This window comes from Neoarius graeffei, chromosome 26, assembly GCF_027579695.1.
Source record: "Neoarius graeffei isolate fNeoGra1 chromosome 26, fNeoGra1.pri, whole genome shotgun sequence".
Classification (NCBI taxonomy): Eukaryota; Metazoa; Chordata; class Actinopteri; order Siluriformes; family Ariidae; genus Neoarius; species Neoarius graeffei.
In genome coordinates, this window is record NC_083594.1 from 7,235,275 (window position 1) to 7,248,636 (window position 13,362).

Here is a 13,362-nt window from a genome sequence, read left to right on the forward strand (position 1 = left end):
ATTCCCTATATTACCCAGCTTATTACCCAGTTTATTCCCCATATTGTGGTTTATTCCCTGTATTACCCAGCTTATTACCCAGTTTATTCCCCATATTACGGTTTATTCCCTATATTACCCAGCTTATTACCCAGTTTATTCCCCATATTGTGGTTTATTCCCTATATTACCCAGCTTATTACCCAGTTTATTCCCCATATTATGGTTTATTCCCTGTATTACCCAGCTTATTACCCAGTTTATTCCCCATATTATGGTTTATTCCCTGTATTACCCAGCTTATTACCCAGTTTATTCTCCATATTATGGTTTATTCCCTGTATTACCCAGCTTATTACCCAGTTTATTCCCCATATTGTGGTTTATTCCCTGTATTACCCAGCTTATTACCCAGTTTATTCCCCATATTACGGTTTATTCCCTATATTACCCAGCTTATTACCCAGTTTATTCCTCATATTACGGTTTATTCCCTATATTACCCAGCTTATTACCCAGTTTATTCCCCATATTATGGTTTATTCCCTATATTACCCAGCTTATTACCCAGTTTATTCCCCATATTATGGTTTATTCCCTATATTACCCAGCTTATTACCCAGTTTATTCCCCATATTACGGTTTATTCCCTATATTACCCAGCTTATTACCCAGTTTATTCCTCATATTACGGTTTATTCCCTATATTACCCAGCTTATTACCCAGTTTATTCCTCATATTACGGTTTATTCCCTATATTACCCAGCTTATTACCCAGTTTATTCCCCATATTACGGTTTATTCCCTATATTACCCAGCTTATTACCCAGTTTATTCCCCATATTATGGTTTATTCCCTATATTACCCAGCTTATTACCCAGTTTATTCCCCATATTACGGTTTATTCCCTATATTACCCAGCTTATTACCCAGTTTATTCCTCATATTATGGTTTATTCCCTATATTACCCAGCTTATTACCCAGTTTATTCCCCATATTATGGTTTATTCCCTATATTACCCAGCTTATTACCCAGTTTATTCCCCATATTATGGTTTATTCCCTGTATTACCCAGCTTATTACCCAGTTTATTCCCCATATTATGGTTTATTCCCTGTATTACCCAGCTTATTACCCAGTTTATTCCCCATATTATGGTTTATTCCCTGTATTACCCAGCTTATTACCCAGTTTATTCCCCATATTGTGGTTTATTCCCTGTATTACCCAGTTTATTCTCCACACACCTCAAACCATAGATTCAAACATGAGTTTAAAGTTATCACGTTATAGCGTGAAAATATATTGTTATAACAAACTTTTCACGTTATTACGTGATAGAAATTTATTTTATTATTTTATTTTTATGGTGTGGCAGCAATACACTTCCGTACTCTAGAGCACGTCCCCATGGTTACCGTTGTTTACCCATAATGCATCACGGCCAAGCTCACAGTTCTGAGCCATGCTAAATCCTGAGGTAAAGTGATCAGTAAAAAAGCTACATTTGCGAGTTTGTCTGCAAAATTAAATTTTGCAGTCGTGTAAATATGTAATCCAAGGATTATATTTATATTATGGGTTTATATTAATGCTTCGAGAACTATTTTATTGTTTTCAGTGGTTATTATGGGGCGAAGTAGCGCGCTGATACGGTGGCGAAGCTAACTAGCGATAACTAACTCCGAATCAGAATGAGAATCGAGTTTAATGCCAAGTCTGTTTTCACATACAAGGAATTTGCTTTGGTGCTTGAACAGGTAAGATAAAAGAATTTACAAAAAGACAAAAGTGGTTATATGAATAGAATAAAAAAAGAAGAATCTAAAATATGCAGATTTGAAAAGTGGACATATTTATGGAGTACAGTATGTGCATGGATTGTTTTGAAGTCAGTACAGTATGTCCCAAAAATGTGCAATAAAAGTTCACAGAATGAAGCTGTATGACATGACTATGAAGTTCTAAAAATCACAGTTCAGAAATGAAGTGCACTCATGTAACAGTGTGAGTTTAGAGTCAGTGGGGTCTCTGATCTTATTGATGAAGCAGCTGCAGTGGAGAAAAAGCTGGTCTTATGGCGTGAGGTTTTTGGTTCTGATGGACCGCAACCTCCTCCCAAAGGGAAGTGTCTCAAAAGGTTTGTGTCCGGGGTGAGAGGGGTCGACCACGATCCATTCTGCTCTCCTCAGGGGCCTGGACTCGTACAGGTCCTGAAGAGACGGAAGATTGCAGCCGATTGTCCTCTCAGCGGAGCGACTGATGTGCTGCAGTCTGTCCTTGTCCCTGGCAGTGGCAGCAACGTACCAGACAGTGATGAAGGAGGTGACGATGGACTCGATAATGGTGGTGTAAAAGTGCACCATCATTGTCTTTGGCAGATCGAAGTTCTTCAACTGCCACAGAAAGAACATCTTCTGCTGTGCTTTCTTGGTGAGAGAGCAGATATGTGGCAGATCACAGAATCCAGGGACACATGTCGGCCCGGGGGCATTTTGAGTTATTGACAGATTCAGAAAGTACAGTTTCTAAGCTTTCCAATGATGCCTTCCATGTGGAGATCTGACAATATTTGAAGAATGTGTGGCCTTTTGAAAGTGTATACTTCTTAAAACAGAAAAGGGAGAAAATTGCCATCAAAGTTTTCCATCTCAGCTACTCTGGGTGCAGGGTGGGCACATAATGCTGCTCATTTGCATGACATTAAGGAAAGCCCTACCCCCTACGAGCTAGCACGATGCTACTTTCATGTAAACAAAGATCACCACGTCAATTTTCCTTCCATGCAAAGTATGCCCAAAACAATTATCGTCTCGTCTCGTCTTCCGCTTATCCGGGACCGGGTCGCGGAGGCAGCAGTCTAAGCATGGAAGCCCAAACTTCCCTTTCCCCAGACACCTCGGCCAGCTCCTCAGGAAGAACACCGAGGCGTTCCCAGGCCAGCTGAGAGACATAGTCCCTCCAGCGTGTCCTGGGTCTTCCCCGGGGCCTCCTCCCCGGGGGACATGCCTGGAACACCTCCCCAGGGAGGCGTCCAGGAGGCATCCGAAAAAGATGCCCGAGCCACCTCAGCTGATTCCTCTCGATGTGGAGGAGCAGCGGCTCTACTCCGAGCTCCTCCCGAGTGACTGTGCTTCTCACCCTATCTCTAAGGGAGCACCCAGCCACCCTGCGAAGGAAACTCATTTCGGCCGCTTGTATCCGCGATCTTGTTCTTTCGGTCATTACCCAAAGCTCATGACCCAACACAATTATGAAGTACAAAAATAAGTCCTAAAGTATACTTTAACGTTTTGTGGTTGAAAAATTACTCACACCGTAAGAAAGAAAGATAGCACGATGATGACACAACTAACACAACGCTAGTTTCATGTAAAGCCTCGGTCACAACCGGCCGTACGGTACCGTGCTTCTACGGCCGGTCTACATGCAAAAAACGCAAGAAACACACAGAGAGCGTGCATGAAACGCACGAGAGCATGCGTGTGACATGCTGACTTTCGAGCCGCAAACCGGCCGCAGAGGTTCTTTGTCATGTCAAACAAACTCTACAGGCGCTTACGTTTTTTTCAGGTTGCAAGACAAACTTACGGCCAACGCGCGTCTTTCTCCATGAACAAAAAAAAAAAAACGCGGCGATTTGGGAAACGCCAAAAATCACACGGCCAAAAAATCGTACGTCCGGTTGTGACCTAGGCTTAACCAAACCACAACACTCTCCGTTACATGCAAAAATAAGCACACAGCCTTAGATTAATAAACTTACCCCATCAGAAAGAGAAACGGCGCCTTGCACACACCAATGCCTCCGATGGAATGTAATCCTAGAACGGTCCGTGTATCATCCGATCATTCAAGTATTCCATTCAATCTGGAAAACGAGGTTGCGGGTTTTTTTTTGCTAGAAATGGTTATCTCCGATGTAAATACCGAGTGTCTGTTTGCTTCGCGGTGTTTCAGCTCCTCTGCGCTCTGTTTAGCTTCCTCATTCCATAGTGAAATCACACGCCTGTATGCAGTTAAGTAGCCATGCGCTCAGCTCGTATCATACAGCTGATTCGCGAAAAAAACAACAACAAAAGACTTAAATCATCATGTGAATGGCCCATATGGTAATTTACCCACACCCCCCAGCAGGCTACAGTCCTGACAAAAACGAGACAATTTGCAACAAAAAATGTATGCTTTTCCAACAAAACAATCTATTATCTGAAATACTGATTGCATTCTTCAAGATCTCAACTTGCACATGATGGAAAAAAACAAAAATCACAAATTTCGAAAAAAATGCTTCTTTTGCGATTATCTCGGATTCGTTTCGGCCGACATGTGTCCCTGGATTCGGTGAGGGGTCACATATTCATCTGCCACTTGAGGTCCTGAGTGATTGTAGTGCCCAGGAAGCGGAAATACTGTAATCACAGAGGTTACTGGCGAGTCAAACGGGGGGTGGGGGTGGCAGAGCTCCTCCTGAAGTCTTCAATCATCTCTACTGTCTTTAGAGCATTGAGCTCTAAGTTGTTCAGCCTGCACCAGGACACCAAATGGTTAATCTCCCACCTGTAAGCAGACTCCTCCTCATCAGAAATGAGGACTTTAGGAGCTTGACAGACTGATGACTGGAGGTGTAGCTGTTGGTGTAGGATGCAAGTCTTGGGGGGGATCCGGTGCTGATGGTTTGGAAGTCAGAGACGTGTTTCCTCAGCTTCACGTCAGACAGGAAGTCAGTGACCCACCTGCAGGTGGAGTCAGGCATGCTGAGCTGGGAGAGCTTGGCCTGCAGAAGAGCTGGGATGATGGTGTCAAAGGTGGAACTGAAATCCACAAACAGGATCTGAGCATAAGTTCCTGGAGGATGAATTGAAGAACCATGTTGACTGCAGATCTGTTGGCTCTGTAGGCAGACTGCATGGGGTCCAGGAGTGGATCAGTGATGGCTTTAAGGTGGTGAAGCACAATGCGCTCAAAGGATTTCATAACCACGGAAGTCAGTAGTCAATTAATCCTGTGATCTTTGGCTTTTTGTTGACTGGGATAATGGTGGAGGCCTTGAAGCGGGCTGGGACATGGCGTGTCTCCAGTGAGATGTTGGAAGATGTCTTTTAACACTGGAGACAGCTGATCAGCACAGTGTTTCAGGGTAAATGGTGGGACAGAGTTGGGACCTGCTGCTTTGAGGGGGTTCAGCTTCTTAAAGAGCTTGTTGACTACCCTCTGCAGAATGGAGAGAGCTGAGGCTGTGGTGGTGGGCTGGTTGGCCTCCAGGGTCTGTGGTTGAAGAGAGGCCCCAGCAGCAGGGGAGATGGGGGAGGTGGGCCAGAACTGGAGAGTGGAGTCATGGGGGATGTTATCAGGACAGTCCCATTGTCTTTCAAAGCAACAGTAGAACTCATTCAGTAGGGTTGCCGGGCACAAGTCGTTAACAGAGTGGAGGGCTGAAGGTTTGTAGTTTGTGGTCTGATACCCCTTTTCCACCAAATCAGTTCCAGGGCTGGTTCGGAGCCAGTGCTGGTGCTGGTTCACAACTCGTTCGCGAGCCAGCTGAGAACCAGCTTGCTTTTCCATCGCTCACGGTGCTAAGAGAAAACACGTCATTACGTCGCTGTATACGTCAGTTACGTCGTTGTATACATCATTACGTCGCTGTATACGTCAGTTACGTCGCTACGTTTGCATAAACCTTGGCGCGAATATCGAAGCAAAGACAACGCAGAAGAAGCAGCAGCAACAACAACAACAACAATAATAATAATGGATGACTTCGCGTTTGTACAGCTGCTGCTTCTCGTCGCTTAAAAATGGCGACCTTTCGCGGTCTTGTTATTGTTGTCGGTCTTAACAACTCCGCCCCCCCGCTGACGTAAGCGATTCTTTCCTCTGGCCCAGCAGAGAGTTGGTGCTAGCCTGGAACCGGTTTTTCTGGCCCCAGAGCCAGTTCTTTGTCAGTGGAAACAGAAAACCCGGTTCCAAACTAAGCACTGGCCCCGAACCAGCCCTGGAACTGCTTTGGTGGAAAAGGGGCAACAGTCGTTGGCTGAGAACTGGTGTTGGAGTTTCTCAGAGTATAGTCTTAGTTTCTCTCACCGCCTTGCTAAACCTGTTCCTGTCCCCACTTCTGAGCGCTTCTTCCTTTTGCAACGCTTCTTCCTTTTAAGATGGTTATTATAATGACTTGATAAGTCTGATTAAATCTGCTATTCATAGTTATAACAGTTTTGAGATAGTTTTGTTTAAACCTTAGATGTTTATCAAATATTGCAAGATTAATATCTGTACTATATCTACGAAGTAATTTTGCTCATCTTCTGCCCAGAATTCAGTCTTTATTCGAAACAACCCTCAACCACAAGATGGATAAAGAACAGCGGAATATTGTCGTTTTTAATTCATCCAAAAGAGAGCTGTTTACTGCCAACACCGGCTACAAGAGTCTTCAGAAGAGACTGAGGGCGCAATGGAAGATTCAGGGGTACTAGTACACTTCGCAAAGCCACGCAGTCCCGTGGCAAACATTCAGACATGATTTTATATCTCCCAGTCATTCATATTCGTACACTGTTTCTGTGTAAACTCTCATTAACGACTGAAAACCAGTCTTTCTTTCTGTATTGTCTCATTAGCATCAAAGAGGAGATCACAGCGGAGAAACTGCATGGTGTGAAGCTGTGGATCACTGCAGGCCCTCGAGAGAAGTTCACCGAAGCAGAGGTGAAATGAACATCACCTGAGAGATTGTTCTACCTGCATTCATGCTCGCTCGCTCGCTCACTCACTCACTCACTCACTCACTCACTCACTCACTCACTCACTCACTCACTCACTCACTCACTCACTCACTCACTCATTCACTCACTATACCTGTCAACTTTGAGGTTTGAAAAAAAGGGATATTTCCCAGATTTTTAACTCAGAATAAGGGAAAATTTCGGAAAGTCATACCCTTCACCAAAAGTGGGTGTGTAGTTGAATGGGGGGCAATTTTCTGTCTAGTATTTGTGATTTCCTGTACTCTGGTGCATGTTGGTGATAGCCAAGACCCAAACTCAATATGCTTATGGTTTATAGAGTGCATTTGTGAATAAACTATACATTTATTTTTATTTGCTTTCAGTGGTACCAGTTATTTCCCAAATTAAGGGCTAAAATACGTATCTTATGTTAAAATAAGAAAGGTCATTATATAACCAGTCAATAAATTCAATTCCATTGCAATTTATTATGGTTTTACCATAGTCATGGCCTCGGAACGATAGATAGATAGATAGATAGATAGATAGATAGATAGATAGATAGATAGATAGATAGATAGATAAAGAGTAATATAAATATTAAACCAAGAGTGATTTAAAATGGGTAAGTTTCAGATAGAAAATAAAACAGACAATAAGTGGATAAAACAGTTAATACACCAATTAGTTTACACTAGGCTATTTATGAGGTCTTAGCCAGGACATACTTAATGTAAACATGTGTAGCTGACCTTTGATTATTTGGGAGGCTTTCGTTTTCCCCATGGAAAATTTCTTTGCGATGGAAGAGTCTGGGAACATTCCAGCCACGCACTTGTTGAAATCATCAAAGAAAGAGAGGCTAATGTTTTTCTTAGCTATTAGCATCGCCATCTTCACCTCAGACCTAATCAGTGTTGCCAGATACTGCTGACGTTTTCCAGCCCAAAATATGTTCAAAACCCGCCAAAATGCACTTGAAACCGCCCAACTTGGGCGGGAAACCGCCCAATCTGGCAACACTGGACCTAATCATTTGTTCAGCCTCGCCTCCAGACGTAGTTATGTAATTACTGATGCCTGAGAGGGCGGGGACGTGAATTCATGGCCCGACTTCCTGCTGTAAACTCCTGTCAGAGGCGCGTCATGAATTCTGGACCTACCGACTTTTTTATATTGTGAAAATACGGGACTTTTATATAATGTCAAAATACGGGATATTTTCGGGAAAATAAAAAAACGGGAAGACAGCGGGAAATAAGTCAAAATAAGGGATTTCCCGGGAAAAACGGGAGGGTTGACAGGTATGTCACTCACTCACTCACTGCCTTTCAGTAAGCACTTATACAGTGGGTCATTGGATCTCTCACTAGGTGTGAGGTGGGACTTGACCTCAGATTGGATGACAGTCTGTTGCTGGGCACCATGCATACACTCATTCACACCGACTGGCATGTTTTTTGGGAGGTGGGAGGAAACTTGAATTGAAAACCCAGAGGAAGTCCATGCACACACACAGCACTCAGGATCGAACCTGGGACTGTGGTGGCCCATACATTTTCTGATCACATCATAAGCCAATAAAATGTGCTACTTATACAGTGAACGCATTTTCTCAAAAGGACACAGTAATAAATTAGAGAAAAAAAAGCGCAAAATACTTGCGGTATTGGGGCGGCACGGTGGTGTAGTGGTTAGCGCTGTCGCCTCACAGCAAGAAGGTCCGGTTTCGAGCCCCGTGGCCGGCGAGGATGCGGAGTTTGCATGTTCTCCCCGTGTCCGCGTGGGTTTCCTCCGGGTGCTCCGGTTTCCCCCACAGTCCAAAGACATGCAGGTTAGGTTAACTGGTGACTCTAAATTGACCGTAGGTGTGAATGTGAGTGTGAATGGTTGTCTGTGTCTATGTGTCAGCCCTGTGATGACCTGGCGACTTGTCCAGGGTGAACCCCGCCTTTCGCCCGTAGTCAGCTGGGATAGGCTCCAGCTTGCCTGCAACCCTGTAGAACAGGATAAAGCGGCTAGAGATGATGAGATGAGACTTGCGGTATTGTTTTACAAAGACATATAATAGACACGAAGGTAGAGCTGTGCAATATATCGTATTTTTATCACGATATCGATATTGGTGTCAAACGATATCAAAATTCATAATATCGATATGAAACGATTTTTTGTCATTTGTAAGGTAAAACGAACCCTTCTGTCCCCTAAGGCACACCGTAGCCTTGTATACATCATCCATTCTACTCCCGCGATATCTCCGCAACAGTAAAAAATCAGTTCTTCTGTTTTCATACGTGTCGGGTGATTTGATATATTGATTTGTTAATATGTTGTTTGATTTGCTTGCTAATAGTTATAATAATACAATTAACATATATTTATGTCATATTTTTGGATGTGGGACTGGGTAATGTAAAAATGGCATCTATGGAAGAAAACAAGCACAACAATATTCACACATATCCAGCTTGCTAGCTGTGTTAGATGTGTTAAACCGTGTGGATTTAAGTGGAATAATTGCGAGTCGTCCTGTGGTCAAGGCAGCGTTTTAAGGTAAGGCAATTTGGTTATTAATGTTGCCCGCCGCGGCATGTTTACTTGGGTTCATTTGATTTTGACTTGTGCATCTGCAGCTAGCATCATGCTTTGAAGTAGGTTCTGCTAAGGACGGGTTTATTGCGCGATGTAGACGGACTCAGATGTAATTACATTGCTTTTAAAATTCCGTGCGCTTAAAACGGTGTCCCCCTGCTAATCATGTAGCCCTAATCATGTGTTGCTTTTACTTTTCGAGTGAAATATCTCTGCAAATGGTATTTCAATGCTGACATGCCAAAAAGATAGCGGAGTCCACATTTGGAAGATGAAGGAAGAGAAGCCTGATGCTTGAAAATAGATCGCTTAATCCACAACGCATATCTGTATTTGAGACATAACCTGCAACTAGTGGGGATGTTTTGGAATGACTGTGCATAGGGTGTTTTTGGCCACAGAACACTAACCCACAGTAGTAGGAGGACTACTGGGTTCGTGGATTTTGTCTGTTGACTGAGCGAAGCATGGTGTTTGCCTTGTGCCATTTCACGTAGCATCTAGCCGCAGTGCCACCTACACTTTCAGGGAATGTTTACATGCCGCTGAGCTATTTTCATGTATGTTAATTCTTAAGGACTTGTCTCTATATTGTGCGTGTTCACACACGGACTGGCCATTGGGAGTAGCGGGAGTTTTCCCGGTGGTTCAGCGTGGGCCGGCGGAGAAAAAAAAAAAAACAGTTGCGTGCTGGCCTTTAATATGATAAGCAATGTTAACAGTTTCTTAAAGAAACTGTTAACATTGCTTATCATATTAAAGGCCAGCGCGCAACTGTTTTTTTTTTTTTTTTCTCCGCCGGCCCACGCTGAACCACCGGGAAAACTCCCGCTACTCCCAATGGCCAGTCCGTGTGTGTGCGTGTTTAATGTTGGTGTCTTAACAACACACAAGCTTACGTTGTAGTGTGTGTGTGTGTGTGTGTGTGTGTGAGAGAGAGATTTTATCCTTGGCTGGCTAGGAGCCAGTGTGGACGTTACGCAGTAATCAGTGGTAATACCAGCGCTGGCTCCATCCTCTGTGATCGGAAATGTTGAGTGAGGAGAACGTGAGCCTTGTGCAGGCGATAGGACCTATGCAAAGTACGCGCTTGCACAGTAAATAGTTTAAGTAAAAGGCGTTTCAGGGTACAACGGGAAGGGTTGACAGGTAGCCTATGAGGCCTGTACTATAAAAATGTGGCCCGGTGCCTCGGGTGTTGATGATCGGGGCTTTAAAAAAAGGTGTATAAATATCGTTTTAAAAATCGCGATATCGATATTTACTGAAAAAATCGTGATATTGATTTTTTCCAATATCGAGCAGCCCTACACGAAGGTCAGACAAATCACTGGAAAATAAATTCATTATTTAATATTAAATATTTTGTCTAACACTACGTTCAGACTGCAACCTGAAACGACCCATATCTGATTTGTTGTGAAATCCGATTTTTTTGTTAGGCCGTTCACATTGCCAATTATATGAGACTTGTATGCGATCTCCAATATGAACGGAAAACGACCCAAAAGTGTCCCGCATGCGCAAATTGACACGTAATAAGCACATCTACGTAATACATAAACAAAAAAAAGCGTACTCTTCAAGTTTGCAAGTAAAGCATGGAGATGAGGCGAGACCTGGCGATGTGGTTTTTGTGGCGGCGGCGGAACTCACACAATAATCTGATTAATGTGGGCGCAAGACTAATGAGACCGAAGGTGTCAAATTACTGGAAATTTCCAGAACAATCTTATAATCTTGTAATACAGGATGGTTTAAGTTATAAATCAGTTATAGAAACTGTTTTATTTAATCAGGCTAACAGATCAACATCCAGGTCCCGACCAAATCCACCATTAGCTTGATCAATTCTATAAAAGTCTATTTAAATTCTGAAAACTGTACAAATGTTATTGTTTTCCACCAAAGAGGCGGGATTAGCCAACGCAGAATAGTGACGTTTGTCTCTTGTTGATGACGTGTAGGTCGCATGAATGCGACCTGTCCGGTCAGACTGCAGTCGCATGTGAAAATAACGGATATGCATCGGAATTAGGACCACATATCCAAGCGGCCTGGGTCGCATGTGAAAAAAATCGGATCTGTGTCGTTCAGATTGTCAATAACAAATCGGATACAGGTCGCATATGGGCAAAAAAATCGGATATGGGTCGTTTCAGGTGCAGTCTGAACGTAGTCTAATTGTTAAAGCCATAAAGCTTTCCACTGACCGAACACATTAGATCCAAGCTGATGTTATTTTTATATTGTTTGTTTTTGCATTATTGGGATTCATAATACCCATTTGATTCAAGTGAGAGGCGGCACGGTGGTGTAGTGGTTAGCGCTGTCGCCTCACAGCAAGAAGGTCCAGGTTCGAGCCCCGTGGCCGGCGAGGGCCTTTCTGTGTGGAGTTTGCATGTTCTCCCCGTGTCCGCGTGGGTTTCCTCCGGGTGCTCCGGTTTCCCCCACAGTCCAAAGACATGCAGGTTAGGTTAACTGGTGACTCTAAATTGAGCGTAGGTGTGAATGTGAGTGTGAATGGTTGTCTGTGTCTATGTGTCAGCCCTGTGATGACCTGGCGACTTGTCCAGGGTGTACCCCGCCTTTCGCCCGTAGTCAGCTGGGATAGGCTCTAGCTCGCCTGCGACCCTGTAGAAGGATAAAGCGGCTAGAGATAATGAGATGAGATGAGATGAGATGAGATTCAAGTGAGCTGGCAAACAGCTAGAACTCATTAATAAATAAATATAATAAAGGTGAGTTGTGAGTTCCACCACTGGAACAAAATAATTAAAAAAAAATCATAGGCTCTCAATTTTAAAGTGCATATCCTGGACCAATTTCATGTTTTTTTTATATGAAAGTATGTCCCTTTACACACTCATCCAGAAGGGTAATTTTGCACAAGGCCATCTGTCTACAGCAGAAAAAAATAAAATAACAAAACGCGTCTGGAAAAATCCCAACGGAGTCTGGAACCAGATTCGTGACGTCACGTGCAGATCCGCCAGCAGGCTGCGAGAGCTTGCACGGTTTCAGTGCACAGCCTGTGTAGACCAAGTTTAGCAGCGAGCGATTTTGCATTGAAATATGGAATTGTCGCCTGAGCTTCTAAACCCGTGGATTCATGTATCAATGCTCATCTGTCTACTCATCTCATCTCATTATCTCTAGCCGCTTTATCCTTCTACAGGGTCGCAGGCAAGCTGGAGCCTATCCCAGCTGACTACGGGCGAAAGGCGGGGTACACCCTGGACAAGTCGCCAGGTCATCACAGGGCTGACACATAGACACAGACAACCATTCACACTCACATTCACACCTACGCTCAATTTAGAGTCACCAGTTAACCTAACCTGCATGTCTTTGGACTGTGGGGGAAACCGGAGCACCCGGAGGAAACCCATGCGGACACGGGGAGAACATGCAAACTCCACACAGAAAGGCCCTCGCCGGCCACGGGGCTCAAACCCGGACCTTCTTGCTGTGAGGCGACAGCGCTAACCACTACACCACCGTGCCGCCCCTCATCTGTCTATTGTTACATAAATCATATTTTTTCTAATTACTATTATGTATTTATATATTTCTTCATTTAGAAGAGTACTGGCTACTGTAGGAGAAAGATTTCATCAGCTACACACACGGACTCGGCTAAGCAGGGTTGTATTTACATTTAATGTGTTTGACAGATCTCAAGCCCTGACACGCCGTATATCCGTTGATACATGTGAAGTAAATGTATTATCACCCAGCGCTTTTGTGTTGTTTACTTTTGTGTGCGTCAATAAATAACATTATCCGTGTACCACACAAACACAGGAACACCTAATTTAGAGTATAGTCTCTTATTTCTTACCCTGGCAACGGTCAACTTGCGAATCGCCGATTTTCTTGGTCTTTTTCTCGGCTCTGCTTTGGTCCTCGGCTTTTTCCGGGTGCCTCGCACGAAGCGCTCCCATTACTCTCTTATTGTCCGGTCTTTTGGAAAACGATGAGTACTAATCCCATCATGACTGGTGTTGCTACACCCTCCTACAATACATCTGTTAACCATTTTAATAATTACAG

The 13,362-nt window shown here is 43.7% G+C and overlaps 1 protein-coding gene across 3 annotated transcripts in view; it reads left to right on the forward strand.

The window, feature by feature from the left end:
* Positions 1-1,424: 1,424 nt before the first annotated feature.
* ift52 (intraflagellar transport 52 homolog (Chlamydomonas)) overlaps positions 1,425-13,362 on the forward strand; it is a 44,025-nt gene continuing 32,087 nt past the window's right edge. For 2 of the 3 annotated variants that reach the window (XM_060910752.1, XM_060910753.1), the window contains exons 1-3: positions 1,430-1,743; positions 6,297-6,452; positions 6,604-6,691. In XM_060910752.1, the coding sequence (XP_060766735.1) occupies positions 1,694-1,743; positions 6,297-6,452; positions 6,604-6,691 (294 nt within the window). In that variant the 5' untranslated portion in view covers positions 1,430-1,693. Of the gene's footprint in view, positions 1,744-6,296; positions 6,453-6,603; positions 6,692-13,362 lie in introns of all 3 variants that reach the window. The other variant, XM_060910755.1, reaches the window with a different exon arrangement.